The sequence below is a fragment of the Salmo trutta genome, chromosome 25 (genome assembly GCF_901001165.1).
Source record: "Salmo trutta chromosome 25, fSalTru1.1, whole genome shotgun sequence".
In the NCBI taxonomy this organism is placed as follows: domain Eukaryota; kingdom Metazoa; phylum Chordata; class Actinopteri; order Salmoniformes; family Salmonidae; genus Salmo; species Salmo trutta.
In genome coordinates this window covers 25,626,225-25,649,137 of record NC_042981.1, presented here as the reverse complement: position 1 = coordinate 25,649,137, position 22,913 = coordinate 25,626,225, and the positions used below count along the sequence as shown (strand labels likewise).

The 22,913-nt window shown below is 42.9% G+C and overlaps 1 protein-coding gene across 1 annotated transcript in view; it reads left to right on the top strand.

The window, feature by feature from the left end:
• The window catches only part of LOC115162239 (protein kinase C eta type), a 56,832-nt gene that overhangs the window by 19,353 nt on the left and 14,566 nt on the right, over positions 1–22,913 (top strand). The window contains exons 3-10 of the mRNA XM_029713363.1: positions 1,351–1,504; positions 1,931–1,965; positions 2,359–2,441; positions 3,756–3,885; positions 4,013–4,146; positions 5,863–5,997; positions 6,097–6,270; positions 15,119–15,273. Of these exons, the coding sequence (XP_029569223.1) occupies positions 1,351–1,504; positions 1,931–1,965; positions 2,359–2,441; positions 3,756–3,885; positions 4,013–4,146; positions 5,863–5,997; positions 6,097–6,270; positions 15,119–15,273 (1,000 nt within the window). The remainder of the gene's footprint in view (positions 1–1,350; positions 1,505–1,930; positions 1,966–2,358; positions 2,442–3,755; positions 3,886–4,012; positions 4,147–5,862; positions 5,998–6,096; positions 6,271–15,118; positions 15,274–22,913) is intronic.

Here is a 22,913-nt window from a genome sequence, read left to right as displayed (position 1 = left end):
ATTGCAACCCCACGAGGTGAGATCTTGTATGGAGCCCCAGGCCGAGGGATATTGACAGTTCTTTTGTGTTTCTTCCATTTGCGAATAATCACACCAAATGTTGTCACCTTCTCACCAAGCTGCTTGGTGATGGTCTTGTAGCCCATTCCAGCCTTATGTAGGTCTACAATCTTGTCCCTGACATCCTTGGAGAGCTCTTTGGTCTTGGCCATGGTGGAGAGTTTGGAATCTGATTGATTGATTGCTTCTGTGGACAGGTGTCTTTTTTACAGGTAACAAGCTGCGGTTAGGAGCACTCCCTTTAAGAGTGTGCTCCTAATCTCAGCTCGTTACCTGTATAAAAGACACCTGGGAGCCAGAAATCTTTCTGATTGAGAGGGGGTGAAATACTTATTTCCCTCATTAAAATGCAAATCAATTTATAACATTTCTGACATGTGTTTTTCTGGATATTTTTGTTGTTATTCTGTCTCTCACTGTTCAAATAAACCTACCATTAAAATGATAGACTGATTCTTTCTTTGTCAGTGGCCAAACGTACAAAATCAGCAGGGGATCAAATACTTTTCCCCCCCACTGTATCTAAGGCATTTTGAGTGGGACTGAGGGCTCTACAGTGAAATAAAACAGTAAGAACTAGCCAAGACAGCAGTAGACAAGGCATATTGACATTAGAGAGAGGCATAAAGCAATCACAGGTGTTGATCAGGAGAGCTAAGACAACAACGGGTAAATGGCGATGAATGGGCAGAGCGGATTGGTTAGGACATACAGGACCTGAGTTCGAGGCTGGGGCCGACAGGTAAACAAAATGAGGTACCGTGTTATTGAAACAGGTCAGGGGGCATCAGCTGTGTAGCCGAGTGATCATAGGGTCAAAAGAGCAGCAATAGGTGAGTCAGGGTGCTTTTCGGTAGTCACTACTACGCTAGGCGAGCAGGGGACACAGCGTTCAGAAAAGCTAGCGGGCCGGGGCTAGTAGATGGTTCTTCGGCGACATCGTAACAGAATAGCCTGTTGAGACCTCCTCGGATGGTTACGTCGGTAGAGCAGTTGTGATGGATCGGCGGGGCTCCGTGTCGGCAGTAAAAGGGTCCAGGCCAATTAGAAAAATAGGTATTGTAGCCCAAGAATTGGCTGAAGGACCTCTTTGGCTAGCTTGGAGATGGCCCTAGCTCGAGGCTAGTTCCAGGCTAACTGGATGCTTGCTTCGGGACAGAGACGTTAGCCAGGAGTAGCCACTCGGATAGCAGCTAGCTAGCTGCGATGATCTGGTGTAAAGGTTCAGAGCTTGCAGTTGGAATCCCAATACTGTCTGACCCCCATCCCATTCTGTTCCCATGTTCTAAGATGACGCCACAGGGAATGTGAAGGTGTTTAAGCAGTTCAACAGGAAGAGGCAGGGGGCCGTGAAACGCAAAATTCACCAGGTCAACGGACACAAGTTCATGTCAACATTCCTACGGCAGCCCACCTTCTGCTTCCACTGCAAAGAGTTCATCTGGTAAGGACACACACAACATATATTTTACTATCCTTGAGGGGACCTAAAATTGGTTTCCATTCATGTACCCTAACACTAACCTTAACTCCTAACCCTAATTGTAACCCTAAGCCTAATCCTCTTTGGGAGAATGTTCCTTAATTTACTATCCTTGTGGGGACTTTTGAGGATTTCCGGTACCCACAAGGGTAGTAATACAAGACCACACACACACACACACACACACACACACACACACACACACACACACACACACACACACACACACACACACACTCCACTGCCCTCACCTCATAGAGTTCATCTAACATGTTACACATAGTGATAATATTGTCGATTGTTTATAATAGAAACAGCCCATTACAATATATTTCATATGTAAACAGTATGCTTTGCATGATTCCTGACTCAGGTCTTCTGTTACAGGGGTGTTTTTGGGAAGCAGGGTTACCAATGCCAAGGTGAGTGACCCTTTTTCTCCTTTTCACTGCTTTCTTTCTTGGGTCTTTCTTTCTGCTCAAACCCCCAGTCTTTGTTTTCTCTCACTCTTATTCACACCATTTCTGTGACCACCAGCCCACTCAGAAAGGAAGTCAGTGCTACGCCACAGAGACTGAGCTCTCTCTCACACGGCCTGTTTTTATTATTGAGCTGCTGAACCCAAAACCCAATCATCTCACAGTGCCCAGCCTCTATCTCAAATAATTAAGCCACATGCTCTTTCTCAAAAACAATTTATTAAAATCCCCAGTAGGAAGCTGATGCCTTTGTCAGGGTTTCTTTCACACTTAACGGCTCTCTTAATGAAAGACATGGTTTGATTGTTGTTTTGATTCATTCTGTCTGTTTTCCAGTATGCACTTGTGTGGTTCACAAGCGATGTCATCAGTTGGTTGTCACGGTGTGTCCACGCATGAAGAAGCCTGTCAAGGAGCCGGTGAGACAACATACAGAGACGAGCCATTTGAACTTTAACACCATACCCCTATTACACTACAATAACGCTGTAACAGCTGTGTCATGTCATTTCTAGAACACCCACCCCTCCATATTCCAAAAATCACTCTCTCATCAATGGAATGTGTTCTGACAATGCACCTGTACCTGAAATACACTATTTTGAATATCCGGGGGATTCCAGAGTCAAAATAGGCTGTTCTACAGGTGCATTGTGCATCAGCTGATAGATACAGATCCAGTCAGATGGCCTTCAGATGTAGATGTATGATAAATAGATATTTATTCAGCAACTGTGTCAGTCAGGGACCCTGCCCCGGATGCTGTTTGTGCTGAGTTGTTGTGGGTGAACAACATCAAGCTACTGAATACAGATGTAGGCTCTTAATTTGATCACCCTGTTGCAGGAGAACTGCAATGCATGTTTAAAAAGGCTTCTGAAGTTTGTAATTTCCACTTTGAAATTTCAGACTTTATTTTCCCTTAAAATGTCCATTAATTATAATCCACATAATAATTCACATTTCCTGTTGCTGCAGGATAGTTTTTCTGCTGTAGCAAACTGGCATAATGACATGATGCCATATGATGGTTTGCTTGAGCACACACTGCTACCTGCTGGCTGTGTGGTTTTTAACATGCAGTATTTACATTCAGTCCCCCATTCAAACCGAGGTCAATGCAGTGGTGGAAAAAGTACTCAATTGTCATACTTGAGTAAAAGTAAAGATACCATAATAGAAAATTACTCAAGTGAAAGTAACCCAGTAAATTACTACTTGAGTAAAAATATTAAAGTATTTGGTTTTAAATATACTTAAGTATCACAAGTAAATGTAATTGCTAAAATATACTCAAGTATCAAATGTAAAAGTATGAATCATTTCAACTTCCTTATATTAAGCAAACCAAATGCCACAAATGTCTTTATTTAAAAAAAATTATGAATAGCCAGGGGCACACTCCAACATAATTTACAAACAAAGCATTTGTGTTTAGTGAGTCCGCCAGATCAGAAGCAGCAGGGATGACCAGGGATGTTCTCTTGATAAGTGTGTGAATTGGACCATTTTCCTGTCAAAATGTAACGAGTACTTTTGGGTGTCAGGGAAAATGTATGGAGTAAAAAGTACATTATTATCTTTAGAAATGTAGTAAAGTAAAAGTTTCCATAAATAGTAAAGTACAGATACCCCCACAAAACTACTTAAGTAGTCCTTTAGAGTATTGTTTACTTAAGTACCTTATACCACTGGGGCAATGTGATGACATTCTGATAAATTCTCATTCACAGACCACCAACCAAGGCTTCAGTATCAACGTCCCCCATAAGTTTAACATCCACAACTTTAAGGCTCCCACCTTCTGTGACCACTGTGGTTCTCTACTGTGGGGCCTTGTCAGACAGGGTCTACACTGCAAGAGTAAGATTCTTTCTCTCATTTATTATATTCTTGCCCTCTTGCTCTCTCAGATGTTTATAGGTAGGTGTTCCATTTTCATGGCTTATTAACATGTACTGCCTGTCTGTTGTGTGTCTGTCCTCTGCAGTCTGTAAGATGAACGTACACATCCGCTGTAAGGGCAACGTAGCACCCAGCTGTGGGGTCAACAGTGTGGAGCTGGCCAACAAGCTGGCAGAGATGGGCCTGCAGGCTGGGGGGCTCTCCAAACGCAACTCACTGGTACGCTAACTAGATGAAAAAAGAGAGCGGGAGAGGAAGAGAGAGTGTGCCAAGTTAACCCACACATACAAACCACAGGAGGTTGGTGGCACCTTAATTGGGGAGGACAGGATCGTGGTAATGGCTGGACTGGTATAAGTGGAATGGTATTAAAGAAATGGTTTCCATGTGTTTGATGCCATTCCATTTGCACTGTTCCAGACATTATTATGAGCCGTTATCCCCTCAGCAGCCTCAACTGATACACACACGTACGTAGATACATACAATTTATATACACTAATGTTGGAGTCATTGAAACTTGTTTTTCAACCACTCCACAAATTTCTTCTAACAAACTATAGTTTTGGCAAGTCGGTTAGGACATCTACTTTGTGCATGACACAAGTAATTTTTCCAACAATTGTTTACAGACAGATTATTTCACTTATACGTAATTCACTGCATCACAATTCCAGTGGGTCAGATGTTTACATACACTAAGTTGACTGTGCCTTTAAACAGCTTGGAAAATTCCAGAAAATGATGTCATTGCTTTAGAAGCTTCTGGTAGGCTAATTGACATCATCTGAGTCAATTGGAGATTTACCTGTGGATGTATTTCAAGGCCTACCTTCAAACTCAGCGCAACTCAGTGCCTCTTTGCTTGACATCATGGGAAAATGAAACGAAATCAGCCAAGACCTCAGAAAAAAAATTGTAGACCTCCAATATTCAAACGCCTGAAGGTACCACATTCATCTGTACAAACAATAGTACGCAAGTATAAACACCATGGGACCACGCAGCCGTCATACCGCTCAGGAAGGAGACGCGTTCTGTCTCCTAGAGATGAACGTACTTTGGTGCGAAAAGTGCAAATCTATCCCAGAACAACAGCAAAGGACCTTGTGAAGATGCTGGAGGAAATGGGTACAAAAGTATCTATATCCACAGTAAAACAAGTCCTATATCGACATAACCTGAAAGGCCGCTCAGCAAGGAAGAAGCCACTGCACCAAAACTGCCAGAAAAAAGCCAGACTATGGTTTGCAACTGCACATGGGGACAAAGATCGTACTGTTTGGAGAAATGTCCTCTGGTCTGATGAAACAAAAATAGAACTGTTTGGCCATAATGACCATTGCTATGTTTGGAGGAAAAAGGGGGAGGCTTGCAAGCCGAAGAACACCATCCCAACCGTGAAGCACGGGGTTGGCAGCATCATGTTGTGGGGGTGCTTTGCTGCAAGAGGGGCTGGTGCACTTCACAAAATAGATGGCATCATCAGGCAGGAAAAGTATGTGGATATATTGAAGCAACATCTCAAGACATCAGTCAGGAAGTTAAAGCTTGGTCGCAAATGGGTCTTCCAAATGGACAATGACCCCAAGCATACTTCCAAAGTTGTGGCAAAATGGCTTAAGGACAACAAAGTCAAGGTATTGGAGTGGCCATCACAAAGCCCTGACCTCAATCCGATAGAAAATTTGTGGGCAGAACTGAAAAAGCATGTGCGAGCATGGAGGCCTACAAACCTGACTGAGTTGCACCAGCTCTGTCAGGAGGAATGGGCCAAAATTCACCCAACTTATTTTGGGAAGCTTGTGCAAGGCTACCCAAAATGTTTGACCCAAGTTGTGTGAAAAACTGAGTTTAAATGTATTTGGCTAAGGTGTATGTAAACTTCTGACTTCAACTGTACATACATTACATACATACTCTGTTGTCCCCCAGTCCCCTGGAGGGCAGGGCCAGGAGCGGGCCCTCAGTGTGAGGAGGGAGAGTGGAAACCCTCAGCAGCAGACCAGACGGCTGGGTATCTCTGACTTCACCTTCCTCCAGGTGTTGGGCAAGGGCAGCTTCGGAAAGGTGAGACAATAGTGATACACTATAGAGTGATACCACAAGGGACTGTGTGAGGGTTTAGAGTTGGGTAATTAACGTGTGTGTGGTTTATTCTTATTTCAGGTGATGCTGGCTCGGTTGAACAGCAGTGAGCGGGTGTTCGCAGTTAAGGTGCTGAAGAAGGACATAATTCTGCAGGATGATGATGTTGAGTGCACTATGACAGAGAAGAGAGTGCTGTCACTAGCTGGCTGCCACCCCTACCTCACTCAGCTCTACTGTTGCTTTCAGACACTGGTGAGACACGCACACATTCTTACATTTACAGTTGACTGCAGTCACACAATATATATCTTCAAAAAGAAAGGAGGACCAAGGCACTCTTCATATAATTAATTAAAATGCCTTTATTAGTATGGCATGTTCAATAGAAACAATGTTTTTAAAAAACCGACGCGTTTCGGCTGCATGGCCTTCATCAGGGTGTACAAAGAAATAATACAATGTTCTCTGTTTAACAGCTTTTCCAATTAACCCTAATTAGAAGGGGGAGTGGTTAAAATTGATTGGACACACCTAGTAAGCAATAGTATACACACTTTAAAGTGAAATGCTGTAGCTATGTTATCATAAAAATGTAACTCCAAACTAGAAGTATCAGAACACTTAGAAAGGTAGTTCTAACCTTAAATATGTTTGGGCGAAGTGTCAAGAATAAGAAAGCAATACATTCCATAGTACACTAGAACACAGCAAAACATGAACAACAAGAGTCTAAACATAGCTAAGGGCAATTGAGCAAAAATATCCACTAGATGACAGCAAATGTACCCATCACAAACCTAGAGGAAGGGTGAGAAATCCATATCTTCATTTAAACCCGGGTATTTAGTGGCCTGTAGTTTGTAAATCCAAAAACTTTCCATTTGGTTTAACTGTTTAAGGCGGTCCCCTTTTCTAATAGAGGCCGGGATATGATCAATACCCATAGCTTGTAGGGAGGCAGGGTTGCCATGGTGTAAGGACTTGTAGTGCCTTGCCATGGGGTAGTCTTCATTGCCTATCCGTATGGCGTACTTGTGTTCCGCTAGGCGATCTTGAAGGCGTCTCTTTGTCCGTCCAATGTAGAACACCTTGCACTGTGGACATTCCAATCTATAGATGACATGAGTGGTTTTGCAGTTAATGAAATGCTTGACGTAATACTCCATTTTGGAAGCTGTATCAACGAAATACTTTTTCTGTGCAATATTTCTGCAATGGTTGCACTGGTTACATTTAAAAGAGCCCTTGGGTTTGTGGCCAAGCCAAATTTTTTGAGAGTCACCCGGAAGATAACTGTGGACTAATTTGTCCTTTAGGGTAGGACATCTCTTAAAGCTTATGACTGGTGGCTCAGGAAAGACTTGGCGTAGTAGCGTATCACTTTGGATGATTCCCCAATTATATTTAATGATTCTTTTAATGTTCTCTGCTTCAGTGCTGTATTTTGTAACAAAATACACTCTCTCTGATGCATCACGAGGCACTCCCCTTCGCAACAAGTTCTCTCTGTCAAGTAATCCAGCCCTTATACCTGCATCTTTCAGGACCTGGACGCTGTAGCCCCGATTCAAGAAACGATTCTCCAATTCAGCAGATTTGACAACATAGTCTGTTTCCTGATCGCAAATTCTGCGGACTCTTTGGAATTGGCCATATGGAATATTCTCTTTTAGCCTTTTGGGGTGAAAGCTGTCTGCCCTCAGAATGGTATTCCCATCTGTAGGCTTCCTAAAGATTGATGTGTGCAAACAACCTTTGTCATTTTTACTGATGTCGAGGTCCAAAAAATTAATGTTATCCTTGCTATACTCCATAGTTAGTTTGATGTTAGGGTTAATGCTGTTAAGGTATTGGTGGAAGGAAATAAGTTAATCTTCTGAGCCGGACCAAAAAAGGCAAACATCATCAATATAGCGTCCCCACCATATAATCCGGTCAAAGAAATGGTTATTAGAAGGATCCAAAATGAAGTCATTTTCCCATTTACCTAAGTACAAACCAGCATAGGAAGGGCTATAAAGGCATTTTAATTAATTATATGAAGAGTGCCTTGGTCCTCCTTTCTTTTTGAAGACCAACTCAACCCTTTTACCAAAGAGCACCTTCTGTCTACCAACATTTACTATTGTGTACCTTAGTAGCGCTTCCCTTCCTCCTCTTTCTACACAATATATATATTTGCTGTATTGCCTAGATTGTCCTGTTGAGGGCAGCAGTGCCCTAACGTTATCTGAGTGTGAGAGGTTAAATTGAGTGTGACGCAGGAAGCACAGTGTGAATGGCCATCTGGATGCCAGAGCTATTCTACCACCCAGAGCCTGCTCTGCTTTAGTTGTTTGAACCCTCGCTGGTCTACTTCAATGTGGATGAAAATCGAGCAGTGTTGAGTGATGGGTTTACTCTGGCTCCTAGACACAGCTTACTATGTATACCTCAGCTGCCCCCAGACCACACTTTATCTTCACTCCATAGTTCTGTCTTCTTTGAGGGGGAGTTACAGTACTTCATATCTTAACAATGCAAATTGTAGCTGTACCTCATTTCTCACAGAGCCTCTCTACACCATTCATATCCATGATCAATCCAGTTCGGTTACTTGTCAATATTTTACCAATGACATCAAGTTAATTTAAGACATGCTCAGTAGATAAACACAGTAAGGGCTCTAGTCTTTACCTACCTAGTGTGCTGCAGTTGAACAGAGCAACTTGTGCTGGCTAGTCATGTCTGGTACATTTATGGCCATACAGTACTGCACTACGTGTTCCACAGGGAAGTGTTTTTTTCCTGCTCCCATATTCTGGAACATACCTGTGCCTAACCTGTAATGAGAAAAATGATTTATGTATTTGCAGTGTACATTGCTTAAAATGGAGCTGGAGAAGAAGGCAGATGTTTTACCTGCCCCCAACCGATTGTGTTTATTTGCGTTGTTTGTAACTTATTTTTTTACTTATTTTGTATATAATGTTGCCGCTACCGTCTCTTATGACTGAAAAAACTTCTGGACATCAGGACTGCGATTACTCACCACGGACTGGCAGAATCCTTTTTTTCCTTTAACGAGTCTGACGAGCCCGACGTGAACGATATACTTCTTTCTCGGGAACAGGCTCAGATCCCTGTGATTTACGTGAAGAGGAGGCGGAGAAAAAGGGGCTAGAGGGTGGGCTGCCTTCTGAGAATTCGTAGGCCATCGAATAAACCCCCACTTCCTTCCATCATGCTAGCAAACGTGCAATCTTTGGACAATAAAATAGATGACCTACGCGGAAGATTAAACTACCAACGGGACATTCAAAACTGTAATATAATATCTTATGCATCATGGAGTCGTGGCTGAACGACGACACTCAACATACAGCATACATACGAGGGGCGGCGGACTATGTATTTTTGTAAATAACAGCTGGTGCACGATATCTAAGGATGTCTCGAGCTATTCCTCTCCTGAGGTAGAGTATCTCATGATAAGCTGTAGACCACACTATCTACCTAGAGTTTTCATCTGTATTTTTCATAGCAGGTTTACATACCACCACTGTCAGAGGCTGGCACTAAGACAGAAATGAATGAGCTGTATTCTGCCATAAGCAAACAAGAAAACGCTCACCCAGAGGCAGCGCTCCTAGAAGCCAGGGACTTTAATGCAGGGAAACTTAAATCCGTTTTACAAAATTTCTATCAGCATGTTAAATGTGCAACCAGAGAGAAAAAAACTCTGGAACACCTTTACTCCACACACAGAAGCATACAAAGCTCTCCCTCGCCCTCCATTTGGCAAATCTGACCATAATTCTATCCTCCTCATTCCTCCTTACAAGCAAAAATTTAAGCAGGAAGCACCAGTGACTCGATCAATAAAAATGTGGTCAGATGAAGCAGATGCTAAGCAAAAGGACTGTTTTGCTAGCACAGACAGGAATATGTTCTGGGATTCCTCCGATGACATTGAGGAGTACACCAGTCACTGGCTTCATCAATAAGTGCATTCAAGGAGCGGGACTCTAAACCGGAAGCTTATAAGAAATCCAGCTATGCCCTCCGAAGAACCTTCAAACAGGCAAAGCATCAATACAGGACTAAGATCAAATCATACTGACACTCGTCAGATGTGGCAGGGCTTGCAAACCATTACAGACTACAAAGGGAAGCACAGCCCAGTGACATGAGCCGACCAGACGAGCTAAACTACTTCTATGCTCTCTTCGTGGCAAATAACACTGAAACATGCATGAGAGCACCAGCTGTTCCGGAAGACTGCGTGATCATGCTCTCCGCAGCCGATGTGAGTAAGACCTTTAAACAGGTCTACATTCACAAGGCCACAGGGCCAGACGGATTACCAGGACGTGTACTGCGAGCATGCGCTGACCAACTGGCAAGTGTCTTCACTGACGTTTTCAACCTCTCCCTGTCCGAGTCTGTAATAGCAACATGTTTTAAGCAGACAACCATAGTGCCTGTGCCCAAGAACGCCAAGGTGACCTGCCTAAATAACTACCGACCCGAAGCACTCACGTCTGTAGCCATGAAGTGCTTTGAAAGGCATGTCATGGCTCACATCAACACCATTGTCCCAGAAACCTGAGACCCACTCCAATTTGCATACCGCCCCAACAGATCCACAGATGATGCAATCTATATCGCACTCTGCACTGCCCTTTCCCACCAGGACAAAAGGAACACCGATGTGAGAATGCTATTCATTGACTATAGCTCAGCATTCAACACCGTTGTGCCCTCAATGCTCATCAATAAGCCAAGGATCCTGGGACTAAACACCTTCCTCTGCAACTGGATCCAGGACTTCCTGACGGGCCGCCCCCAGGTGGTAAGGGTAGGTAACAACACATCCGCCACGCTGATCCTCAACACAGGGGCCCCTCGGGTGCGTGCTCAGTCCCCTCCTGTACTCCCTGTTCATTCATGACTGCACGGCCAGGCACGACTCCAACACCATCATCCAGTTTGCCGATGACACAACAGTGGTAGGCCTGATAACCGGGAAGACAGCCTATAGGGACGAGGTCAGAGACCTGGCCGTGTGGTGCCAGGACAACTACCTCTCCCTCAACGTGATCAAGACAAAGGAGATGATTGTGGACTACAGGAAAAAGAGGACCGAGCACGCCCCCATTCTCATCGATGGGGCTGCAGTGGAGCAGGTTGAGAGCTTCAAGTTCCTTGGTGTCCACATCACCAACAAACGAACATGGTCCAAGCACACCAAGACAGTCGTGTGAGGAGGACACGACAAAACCTATTCGCCCTCAGGAGTCAGAAAATATTTGGCATGGGTCCTCAGATCCTCAACAGGTGCACCGTCGAGAGCATCCTGACTGGTTGCATCATTGCCTGGTATGGCAACTGCTGCTCTTTAATTACTTGTTACTTTTATATCATATTTTTTTTAACTGCATTGTCGGTTAGGGGCTCGTAAGTAACCATTTCACTGTAAGATGTATTCGGCGCAAGTAACTAATATTTTATTTGATTTGTATTTTCCCATTGGTATCAGGGAGTCGTGGCTCTGCAGTGACAGCCACATGAATCTGCTATATGGGCTCGTGAAATTAAATGTTATTGGTCACATACACATGGTTAGCAGATGTTAATGTGAGTATAGCGAAATGCTTGTGCTTCTAGTTCCGACAGTGCAGTACTATCTAACAAGTAATCTAACAATTCCCCAACAACTACCTAATACACACAAATCTAAAGGGGTGAATGAGAATATGTACATTTAAATATATGGATGAGCGATGGCCGAGCGGCATAGGCAAGGTGCAATAGATGGTATAAAATACAGTATATACATATGATATGAGTAATGTAAGATATGTAAACATCATTAAAGTGGCATTGTATAAAGTGACTAGTGATCCATTTATTAAAGTGGCCAGTGATTGGGTCTCAATGTTGGCAGCAGCCTCTCTGAGTTAGAGATTGCTGTATAGCAGTCTGATGGCCTTGAGATAGAAGCTGTTTTTCAGTTGCTCAGTCCCAGCTTTGATGCACCTGTACTGACCTCGACTTCTGGATGGTAGCGGTGTGAACAGGCAGCGGCTCGGGTGGTTATTGTCCTTGATGATCTTTTTGGCCTTCCTGTGACATCGGGTGCTGTAGGTGTCATGGAGGGCAGGTAGTTTGCCCCTGGTGATGCGTTGTGCAGACAGCACCACCCTCTGGAGAGCCTTGCGGTTGAGGGCGGTGCAGTTGCCGTACCAGGCTATGATACAGCCCGACAGGATGCTCTCGATTGTCACCCAAAACCCTGACAACTTTTACAGATGCACAAGACTAATTTCTTCAGCCTCCTGAGGTTGAAGAGGCGCTGTTGCGCCTTCTTCACCACACTATCTGTGTGGGTGGACCATTTGTTTGTCCGTGATGTGTACGCCAAGGAACTTAAAACTTTCCACCTTCTCCACTGCTGTCCCTTCGATGTGGATAGGGGGTTGCTCCTTCTGCTGTTTCCTGAAGTCCACAATCATCTCCTTTGTTTTGTTGACATTGAGTGAGAGGTTGTTTTCCTGAAACCACACTCCGAGTGCCCTCACCTCCTCCCTGTAGGTTGTCTCGTCGTTGTTGGTAATCAAGCACACTACTGTTGTCTGCAAACTTGATGATTGAGTTGAAGGCGTGAATGGCCACGCAGTCTTGGGTGAACAGGGAGTACAGGAGGGGGCTGAGCATGCACCCTTGTGGGGCCCCAGTGTTGAGGGTCAACGAAGTGGAGATGTTGTTTCCTACCTTCACCACCTGGGGGCGGCCCGTCAAAATCCAGGACCCAATTGCACAGGGTGGGATTGAGACCCAGGGCCTCCCGCTTGATGATGAGCTTGGAGGGTTCTATGGGGTTGAATGCTGAGCTGTAGTCAATGAACAGCATTCTTAACAGTATTCCTCTTGACTGTTTGAGGTTGTGGACAGGTGTCTTTTATACTGATAACAAGTTCAAACAGGTGCCATTAATACAGGTAACGAGTGGAGGACAGAGGAGCCTCTTAAAGAAGAAGTTACAGGTCTGTGAGAGCCAGAAATCTTGCTTGTTTGTAGGTGACCAAATACTTATTTTCCACCATAATTTGCAAATAAATTCATAAAAAATCCTACAATGTGATTTTTCTGGATTTTTTTTCTCTCATTTTGTCTGTCATAGTTGACGTTTACCTATGATGAAAATTACAGGCCTCATCTTTTTAAGTGGGAGAACTTGCACAATTGGTGGCTGACTAAATACTTTTTTGCCCCACTGTATGTCCATAAACACACCAGCCATGCTCTGAGGACGCGGCTAGGGATGCCGTCTGGGCCAGCAGCCTTGCGAGGGTTAACACGTTTAAATGTTTTGCTCACGTCGGCCACGGAGAAGGAGAGGGGGGGTGCAGTCCTTGTTAGCGGTCCGCATCAGTGGCACTGTATTATCCTCAATGCTGGCAAAGAAGGGGTTTAGTCTGGAAGCGTGACGTCAGTGTCTGGGACGTGGCTGGTTTTCTTTTTGTAGTCTGTGATTTCCTGTAGACCCTGCCACATACGTCTCGTGTCTGAGTCGTTGAATTGCGACTCCTCTTTGTCCCTGTACCGGCATTTCGCTTGTTTAATTGCCTTGCGGAGGGAATAACTACACTGTTTATATTCAGCCATGTTCCCAGACCTCTTTCCATGGTTAAATGCGGTGGTTCACGCTTTCAGTTTTGCGCGAATGCCGCCATCCATCCATGGTTTCTGGTTAGGGTAGGTTTTAATAGTCACAGTGGGTACAACGTCTCCAATGCACTTCCTTATATACTCACTCACAGAGTCAGCGAATGGGTCGGTGGTGTTCTCTGAGGCTGACCGGAACATATCCCAGTCCGCGTGATCAAAATAATCTTGAAGCGTGGATTCCGATTGGTCAGACCAGCGTTGAATGGTTCTAGTCACTGGTACATCCTGTTTGAGTTTCTGCCTATAAGATGGTAGGAGCAAGATGGTGTCGTGGTCAGATTTTAGGAAGTGAGGTCGGGGGGTAGAGCTTTGTATGTGTCCTGGAAGTTAGAGTAGCAGTGATTGAGTGTATTACCCCCGCGAGTACTGCAATCAATATGTTGATTGAATTTAGGCATCCTTGTTAAAATCCCCAGCTACAATAAATGCAGCCTTAGGATATATGGTTTCCATTTAACATTTAAGTCATTTAGCAGACGCTCTTATCCAGAGCAGTTTACATGAAGTTCCTTGGGGGCCGTCGTGGTGTCTGCTTGAGGGGGAATGTACACAGCTGTGACGATAACTGATGAGAATTCTCTTGGGAGGTAATATGGCCGGCATTTGATTGTAAGGAATTCTAGGTAGGGTGAGCAGAAGGACTTGAGTTCCTGTATGTTGTTATGATTACACCATGAGTCGTTAATCATGAAGCATAAACCCCCGCCCTTCCTCTTCCCAGAGGGGTGTTTATCTCTGTCGGCGCGATGCATGGAGAAGCCCGGTGGCTGAACCGATTCCGACAACATATCCCGAGAGAGCCATGTTTTCGTGAAACAGAGAATGTTACAATCTCTGATGTCTCTCTGGAAGGCAACCCTTGCTCAAATTTTGTCTACCTTGTAGTCAAGAGACTGGACATTGGTGAGTAGTATACTCTGGGTGATGTGCACGTCTACGGAGCCTGACCAAGAGGCCGCTCCGTATGCCTCTTCTGAGGCGGCGTTGTTTTGGGTCGGCTTTGAGCCATTGTCCTGGGTGCTGGGCCAAACAGAGGACCCGCTTCGGGTATGTCCTATTCCTGGTTGTAATGTTGGTAAGTTGATGTTGCTCTTATATACAATAGTTCTTCCCGGCTGTATGTAATAAGACTCAAGATTTCCTGGGGTAACAGTGTAAGAAATAAAAAAAAATTAAAAAATACTGCATAGTTTCCTAAGGACTCGAAGCGAGGCAACTATCTCTGTCAGCGCCATTTTGTATTTTAGGGTAATAGACAAGAGTTTGATGTCACTTCCTCCTTGACATAAGGAACTTGGTATGTCCTCAGACATGTAGAGCTGTTGTGGAGAAAGTTGGGATTCGTTGTTGTGTATGTACGAAAGGAACCATTGTCCCTGTGTTGTAGGACCGCCTGTTCTTTGTGATGGAGTTTGTCAACGGCGGCGACCTCATGTTCCACATCCAGAAGTCCAGGAAGTTTGAGGAGGGCCGCGCTTGCTTCTACACTGCCGAGATCACCTCTGCACTCATGTTCCTGCACAGCAAGGGCATCATCTACAGGTCCAATATGCACACACACACACACACACACACACACACACACACACACACACACACACACACACACACACAATTACATGCTCTTATATAGACAGCTAACCTTTTCATTGAAGTGATGCCAAGGTGGCAGGTGACTGGTTCTAATCCATCTAGATTAGTGTGTGTGTGTGTGGTCTTTTTACAGGGTGATGGCCAACACAACGGTCTCTCTGCCAAACCTCATGTTGATAAAGGTGTCAGCAGCATGTGAGCGGCTACGCTAAATGTTGAGCTTATATTTAGATAGCCCTCCATGTCAGCGCAATATAGTATGACTGCTAGATTGATGTGACGAGCTAACGTCTTTTCCTGGAAATACCCTAACCCTAGTACACCAGGTCTTGCTCTATAACAGTACTATAGAGTTTGTGGTGACTTCTCAACATATAGTCCCAGATGTAACCCAAGTGTATTATGTAACCTAATCACCTTCTTGTCTTAGCTACTGTATCTCTTCCTCGTGAGCTTTCACCTCGAGGAAAAGGGCTCATTATCAGCCTATCAGGGGCATTAAAATGGAGCAACAAAATTATTTTGCAAAAGTGCTTTAACCTCGATTTTAGACCATTAATATTATCTTAAATCAAAGACCAGTGCTAATAGTACCCTATGTCAACATGTTATAGACCACAAGGTCCCCTCCTTGACTAGTCCTTAATCTCTTTAGGTTTGCTTACTGTGCTGTTAGTCATTCTTACATAGTTGAAGTCCAGAACCACACAGAAATGAACTAACCACTAATATGTAAATGGTTTGGGTTAGTAAGTCAGTAAGTCACCAACTATTCCCTCTACTAGTACTTCCCGCTCCCTGTATTATAGGGAAGCACTTGGTTCCTCTCTCTACGGCTGCAGCTGTTTCCCAATCACCAGTTGGAGATGTGATTCACAGCAGATCAAGTCAGCATGCGGCAGACGTTCAGAGTGCACTGAGATGTTTCCAGCATGGCAGTTTGACCCCAAGGTCATGAACACACTGTGACTATGACCTACATCTCATAGACAAAGGTCTAATATCTCTAATATCTAAGTTAGATTCACTGCCCAGCCGTGCCTTTCACAGGAAGTGATGAAGAGGAATTAAGTGGATGAGGTAGAGACTGAGGTTGGAGTAGAGAGCAAAACAACAACTGAGATAAACCAGAGGACAGGAAGCAGGCAGGGTTTGTGATTAAGTGAAGGGTAATTCTCATAGTAAAACGGTGTCATTGGACTCGAGCCTGAAAACCCCACCACCCACTGGTCACAAACTGTTTGAATCAACGTTGTTTCAACCTAATTTGTCAACGTATTGTGACATGGAATCTATGTGGAAAATACATTGGATTTGAAAAAGAAATCAACTGTTTTGAGGGTTAAATTTCAACCACAGGATTATGTCGTCATTGTTACCAATTTCCAACATAAACAAACCTGGTATGAAATATGTTGAATTTGAAACATCAGATCTTCAACTTTATATCCACTACATACCATCACCTCCTACTGGAGAGTTGATCAACAGGTATTAATTTGGTCTCCCATCCAGGGTTTTAACCAGGCCCAGTTTAGCTTTTATATTTGTCACTGACTACTACCAATGTGCTATTGTTAGAATTATTATTGAGAGCTCTTAATAACTAAATATATTCACTGCTATCAAAGTCATTCCAAAACGTAGGTTTAACAGAGCAAATTGAAATGTAACCGTACTTGTATAAGTCATATCATCAATATGTAGGCCTATATAGTATTTGCAAAGTCATCACCAGCTATTGTTTCCATTCAATCCAGGGTTCAACAAAAAATAGACAATACATATAGGCCTAGGGTTTCAAGCTTTGGTTGATTTCAAATGTAATCTTAAAGTTAATAATTAGGACTAAATCAAGTCATACTTTTATTTAAACTGCATTTAAATTGATTTAGTTCTGTTCATTAACATGTTTGAGATGGCGACATAAATCCAACATATCCAGTTTGTCTACAAATTAATCATTTATATAGAATTTTTTGGTTGTCAACGCAACCAAATATCAACATTTTGAAGGGGATAGTTTCATCAGTACCTTTGACTTAGCCTGGCTTTAATTCCAGTTTGTCTACAAATTAATAATTGGTATGTTGGATTCACGTCTCCATCTCAACCAAGAATCAAAGTTAAAGAATATGACTAAATCACACTTTATTTAAAGTGTATTTAAAATTTGATTTGATTTAGTCCTATTCTTTAACTTAGATTTTTGGTTGAGATGGAGATGTGAATCCAACACATCAATTATTAACTTGAAGATTACATTTAAAGTCAAGCTTGAAACCATAGGTCTATATGTACAGTTGAAGTTGGAGTCATTAAAACTAGTTTTTCAACCACTCTACACATTTCTTGTTAACAAACTATAGTTTTGGCAAGTCGGTTAGGACATCTACTTTGTGCATGACACAAGTAATTTTTCCAACAATTGTTTACAGACAGATTATTTCACTTATAATTCACTGTATCACAATTCCAGTGGGTCAGAAGTTTACATACACTAAGTTGACTGTGCCTTTAAACAGCTTGGAAAATTCCAGAAAATTATGTCATGGCTTTAGAAGCTTCTGATAGGGTAATTGACATCATTTGAGTCAATTGGAGGTGTACCTGTTGATGTATTTCAAGGCCTACCTTCAAACGCAGTGCCTCTTTGCTTGACATCATGGGGGGGAAAATTAAAAATCAGCCTAGACCTCCACAAGTCTGGTTCATCCTTGGGAGCAATTTCCAAATGCCTGAAGGTACCATGTTCATCTGTACAAACAATAGTACGGAAGTATAAACACCATGGGACCACGCAGCCGTCATACTGCTCAGGAAGGAGACGTGTTCTGTCTCCTAGAGATGAACGTACTTTGGTGTGAAAAGTGCAAATCAATCCCAGAACAACAGCAAAGGACCTTGTGAAGATGCTGGAGGAAACGGGTACAAAAGTACCTACATCCACAGTAAACCAAGTCCTATATCGACATAACCTGAAAGGCCACTCAGCAAGGAAGAAGCCACTGCTCCAAAACTCCATAAAAAAGCCAGACTACGGTTTGCAACTGCACATGGGGACAAAGATCGTACTTTTTGGAGAAATGTCCTCTGGTCTGATGAAACAAAAATAGAACTGTTTGGCCATAATTATCATCATTATGTTTGGAGGAAAAAAGGGGAGGCTTGCAAGCCGAAGAACACTATCCCAACCGTGAAGCACAGGGGTGGCAGCATCATGTTGTGGGGATGCTTTGCTGCAAGAGGGGCTGGTGCACTTCACAAAATAGATGGCATCATGAGAAGGAAAATGATGTGGATATATTGAAGCAACATCTCAAGACATCAGTCAGGAAGTTAAAGCTTGGTCGCAAATGGGTCATCCAAATGGACAATGACCCCAAGCATTCTTCTAAAGTTGTGGCTAAATGGCTTAAGGACAACAAAGTCAAGGTATTGGAGTGACCATCACAAAGCCCTGACCTCAATCCTATAGAACATTTGTGGGCAGAACTGAAAAAGCATGTGCGAGCATGGAGGCCTACAAACCTGACTGAGTTACACCAGCTCTTACAGGAGGAATGGGCCAAAATTCACCCAACTTATTTTGGAAGGTTGTGGAAGGCTACCCAAAACATTTGACCCAAGTTATACAATTTAAAGGCAATGCTACCAAATACTAATTGAGTGTATGTAAACTTCTGACCCACTGGGAATGTGATGAAAGAAATAAAAGCTGAAATAAACCATTCTCTCTACTATTATTCTGACATTTCACATTCTTCAAATAAAGTGGTGATCCTAATTGACCTAAAACAGGGAATTTTTATGAGGATTAAATGTCAGGAATTGTGAAAAACTGAGTTGAAATGTATTTGGCTAAGGTGTACACTCGTGGCCAAATGTTTTGAGAATGACACAAATATACATTTTCACAAAGTCTGCTGCCTCAGTTTGTATGATGGCAATTTGCATATATTCCAGAATGTTATGAAGAGTGATCAGATGAATTGCAATTAATTGCAAAGTCCCTATTTGCCATGCAAATGAACTGAATCCCCAAAACACATTTCCACTGCATTTCAGCCCTGCCACAAAAGGACCAGCTGATATCATGTCAGTGATTCTCTCGTTACAAAGGTGTGAGTTGACAAGGACAAGGCTGGAGATCACTCTGTCATGCTGATTGAGTTCGAATAACAAACTGGAAGCTTCAAAAGGAGGGTGGTGCTCGGAATCATTGTTCTTCCTCTGTCATCCAAGGTTGCCTGCAAGGAAACACGTGCCGTCATCATTGCTTTGCACAAAAAGGGCTTCATAGGCAAGGATATTGCTGCCAGTAAGATTGCATCTAAATCAACCATTTATCGGATCATCAAGAACTTCAAGGAGAGCGGTTCAATTGTTGTGAAGAAGGCTTCAGGGCGCCCAAGAAAGTCCAGCAAGCGCCAGGACCGTCTCCTAAAGTTGATTCAGCTGGGGGATCGGGGCACCACCAGTACAGAGCTTGCTTAGGAATGGCAGCAGGCAGGTGTGAGTGCATCTGCACGCACAGTGAGGCGAAGACTTTTGGAGGATGGCCTGGTGTCAAGAAGGGCAGCAAAGAAGCCACTTCTCTCCAGGAAACATCAGGGACAAACTGATATTCTGCAAAAGGTACATGGATTGGAGTGCTGAGGACTGGGGTAAAGTCATTTTCTCTGATGAATCCCCTTTCTGATTATTTGGGGCATCTGGAAAAAATCTTGTCCGGAGAAGACAAGGTGAGCGCTACCATCAGTCCTGTGTCATGCCAACAGTAAAGCTTCCTGAGACCATTCATGTGTGGGGTTGCTTCTCAGCCAAGGGAGTGGGCTCACTCAAATTTTGCCTAAGAACACAGCCATGAATAAAGAATGGTACCAACACATCCTCAGAGAGCAACTTCTCCCAACCATTCAGGAACAGTTTGGTGATGAACAATGCCTTTTCCAGCACGATGGAGCAACTTGCCATAAGGCAAAAGTGATAACTAAGTGGCTTGGGGAACAAAACATGAATATTTTGGGTCCATGGCCAGGAAACTCCCCAGACCTTAATCCCATTGAGAACTTGTGGTCAATCCTCAAGAGGTGGGTGGACAAACAAAAACCCACAAATTCTGACAAGGCATTGATTATGCAAGAAATGGGCTGCCATCAGTCAGGATGTGGCCCAGAAGTTAATTGACAGCATGCCAGGGCGGACTGCAGAGGTCTTGAAAAAGAAGGGTCAACACTGCAAATATTGACTATTTGCATCAACTTCATGTAATTGTCAATAAAAGCCTTTGACACTTATGAAATGCTTGTAATTATACTTCAGTATTCCATAGTAACATCTGACAAAAATATCTAAAGACACTGAAGCAGCAAACTTTGTGGAAATTAATATTTGTGTCATTCTCAACTTTTGGCCACGACTGTATGTATACTTCCACTTCAACTGTATTGTCTATTTTTTTTAATTAAACCCTAGGTTGAATTGAAACAAAAGCCGTTGATGACTTTGCAAATGCTATATAGGCCTAAAGAGTATAATTGAAATACTGTATGACTTATAAAGTATGCTTACATTTCATTTGCTTTGTTAAAATTTCGCTTTGGAATGGCTGATAGTAACTAAATATATTCACTGTTGCTAAGAGATCTCTCAAAATCATTCTCACGATTGCACATTGATAGTAGTCAGTGACAAATATTGAAGCTGAGCAGGGCTGGGTTTGGGAGACCAAATGGATAGCTGTAGATATATAAACTCTCCGATTGTTTTGTTTTCTTCTGATAGTGGATATAACGGTATTTCAAAAGATAAAATATGTTGAATTTGTACATCAGGTTTATCTATGTTGAAAATTGGTTACCATGATGACATAATCCTGTGGTTCAAATTTCACCCTTAAAACAACAATTTCACATTCAATATATTAACTTGTTAACAAATTATGTGTTGGATTCACGTCTCTAACTTCAACAAAAATGTAAAGAATAAGATTAAGCCAGTGGCTCAGATGAAACTATCCAAGCATTAGATATCCTTTAAATGTTGATATTTGGTTGCGTGGTCAACCAAACACAATTCAATAATATTTCATATGTAACAGTATTTATTCAACCTTAAAATGAGTAATACATCTATGGCCACATTTTGAGATTAGCCTACTGTAACTCTAAATCTCTTATGTAATCAAGCATGCATGTTCAAGATAGCATTCAAAGGTCGCAGGTCTGTGGAGATCTTCAGTTGCTTTAATAATCTGTGCAGAATCTTGAACAGCATTGATCACTTGCACTATGTACTTTTAATGTAATCTCAACTGCAACCCAGGACATTTGGTTGTTCTATTAAATGAAGCTCATAACACTAAGTTGTTGTATAAGTACAAATATCTGACATTGTATTCCCATTTAAACTTTGTTATGCTTTTAAATGGTTGACAGCGCAGTAATAACACATTTAGATGACAACTAAACCAAAAATCAGACATTGTAATTTGGTTGTGCTTTAATACTGAACAAAAATATAAATGCAACATGCAACAATTTCATTGATTTCTACTGAGTTACAGTTCATAAATTCATTAGGACCTAATCTATGCATTTCACATGACTGTTGGTCACAGATACCTTAAACAAATGGGCCTCACAAGGGGCCTCAGGATCTCGTTACGATATTTTTGTGCATTAATATTGCCCTCGATTTTTAAATGCAATTGTGTTCATTGTCTGTAGCTTATACCTACCCATACCATAACCCCGGCACTCTGTTCACAACGTTGACATCAGCAAACCGCTCACCCACACTACGCCATACACGTGGTCTGTGGTTGTGAGGCCGGTTGGATGTACTGCCAAATTCTCAAAAATGACGTTGGAGGTGGTTTATGGTAGATAATTAAATGTTAATTTATCTGGCAACCGCACTGGTGGCTAATCCTGCAGTCAACATGCCAATTGCACGCCCCCTCAAAATTGTAGACATCTCTGGCATTGTGTTGTGTGACAAAACTGCACATTTTACAAAGGTGCACCTGTGTAATGATCATGCTGTTTAATCGGCTTCTTAGAGTAATGGCGCCGACAGAGGGCTGCCTCACTCCTAGTCCTTAGGAAACTTTGCAGTATTTAACATTTTTTAAAACAATTCTCCTCGGTTGTTGTCACAGCCGTGTATATCCCCCTCAAGCAGATATCACGACGGCCCTCAAGGAACTTCACTGGACTTTATGCAAACTAGAAACCATATATCCTGAGGCTGCATTTATTGTAGTTGGGGATTTTAACAAAGCAAATTTGAGAAGAAGGCTACCGAAATTCTATCAGCATATTGATTGTAGCACTCGTGCTGGAAAAACACTGGATCACTGCTACTCTTAACTTCCGCGATGCATACAAGGCCCTCCCCCGCCCTCCTTTTGGCAAATCTGACCACGGCTCCATTTTGCTCCTCCCTTCCAAGAGGCAGAAACTCAAACAGGATGTACCCGTGCTAAGGACTATTCAACGCTTGTCTGACCAATCAGAATCCACGCTTCAGGTTTGTTTTGATCACGCGGACTGGGACGTGTTCCGGGTAGCTTCAGAGAATAA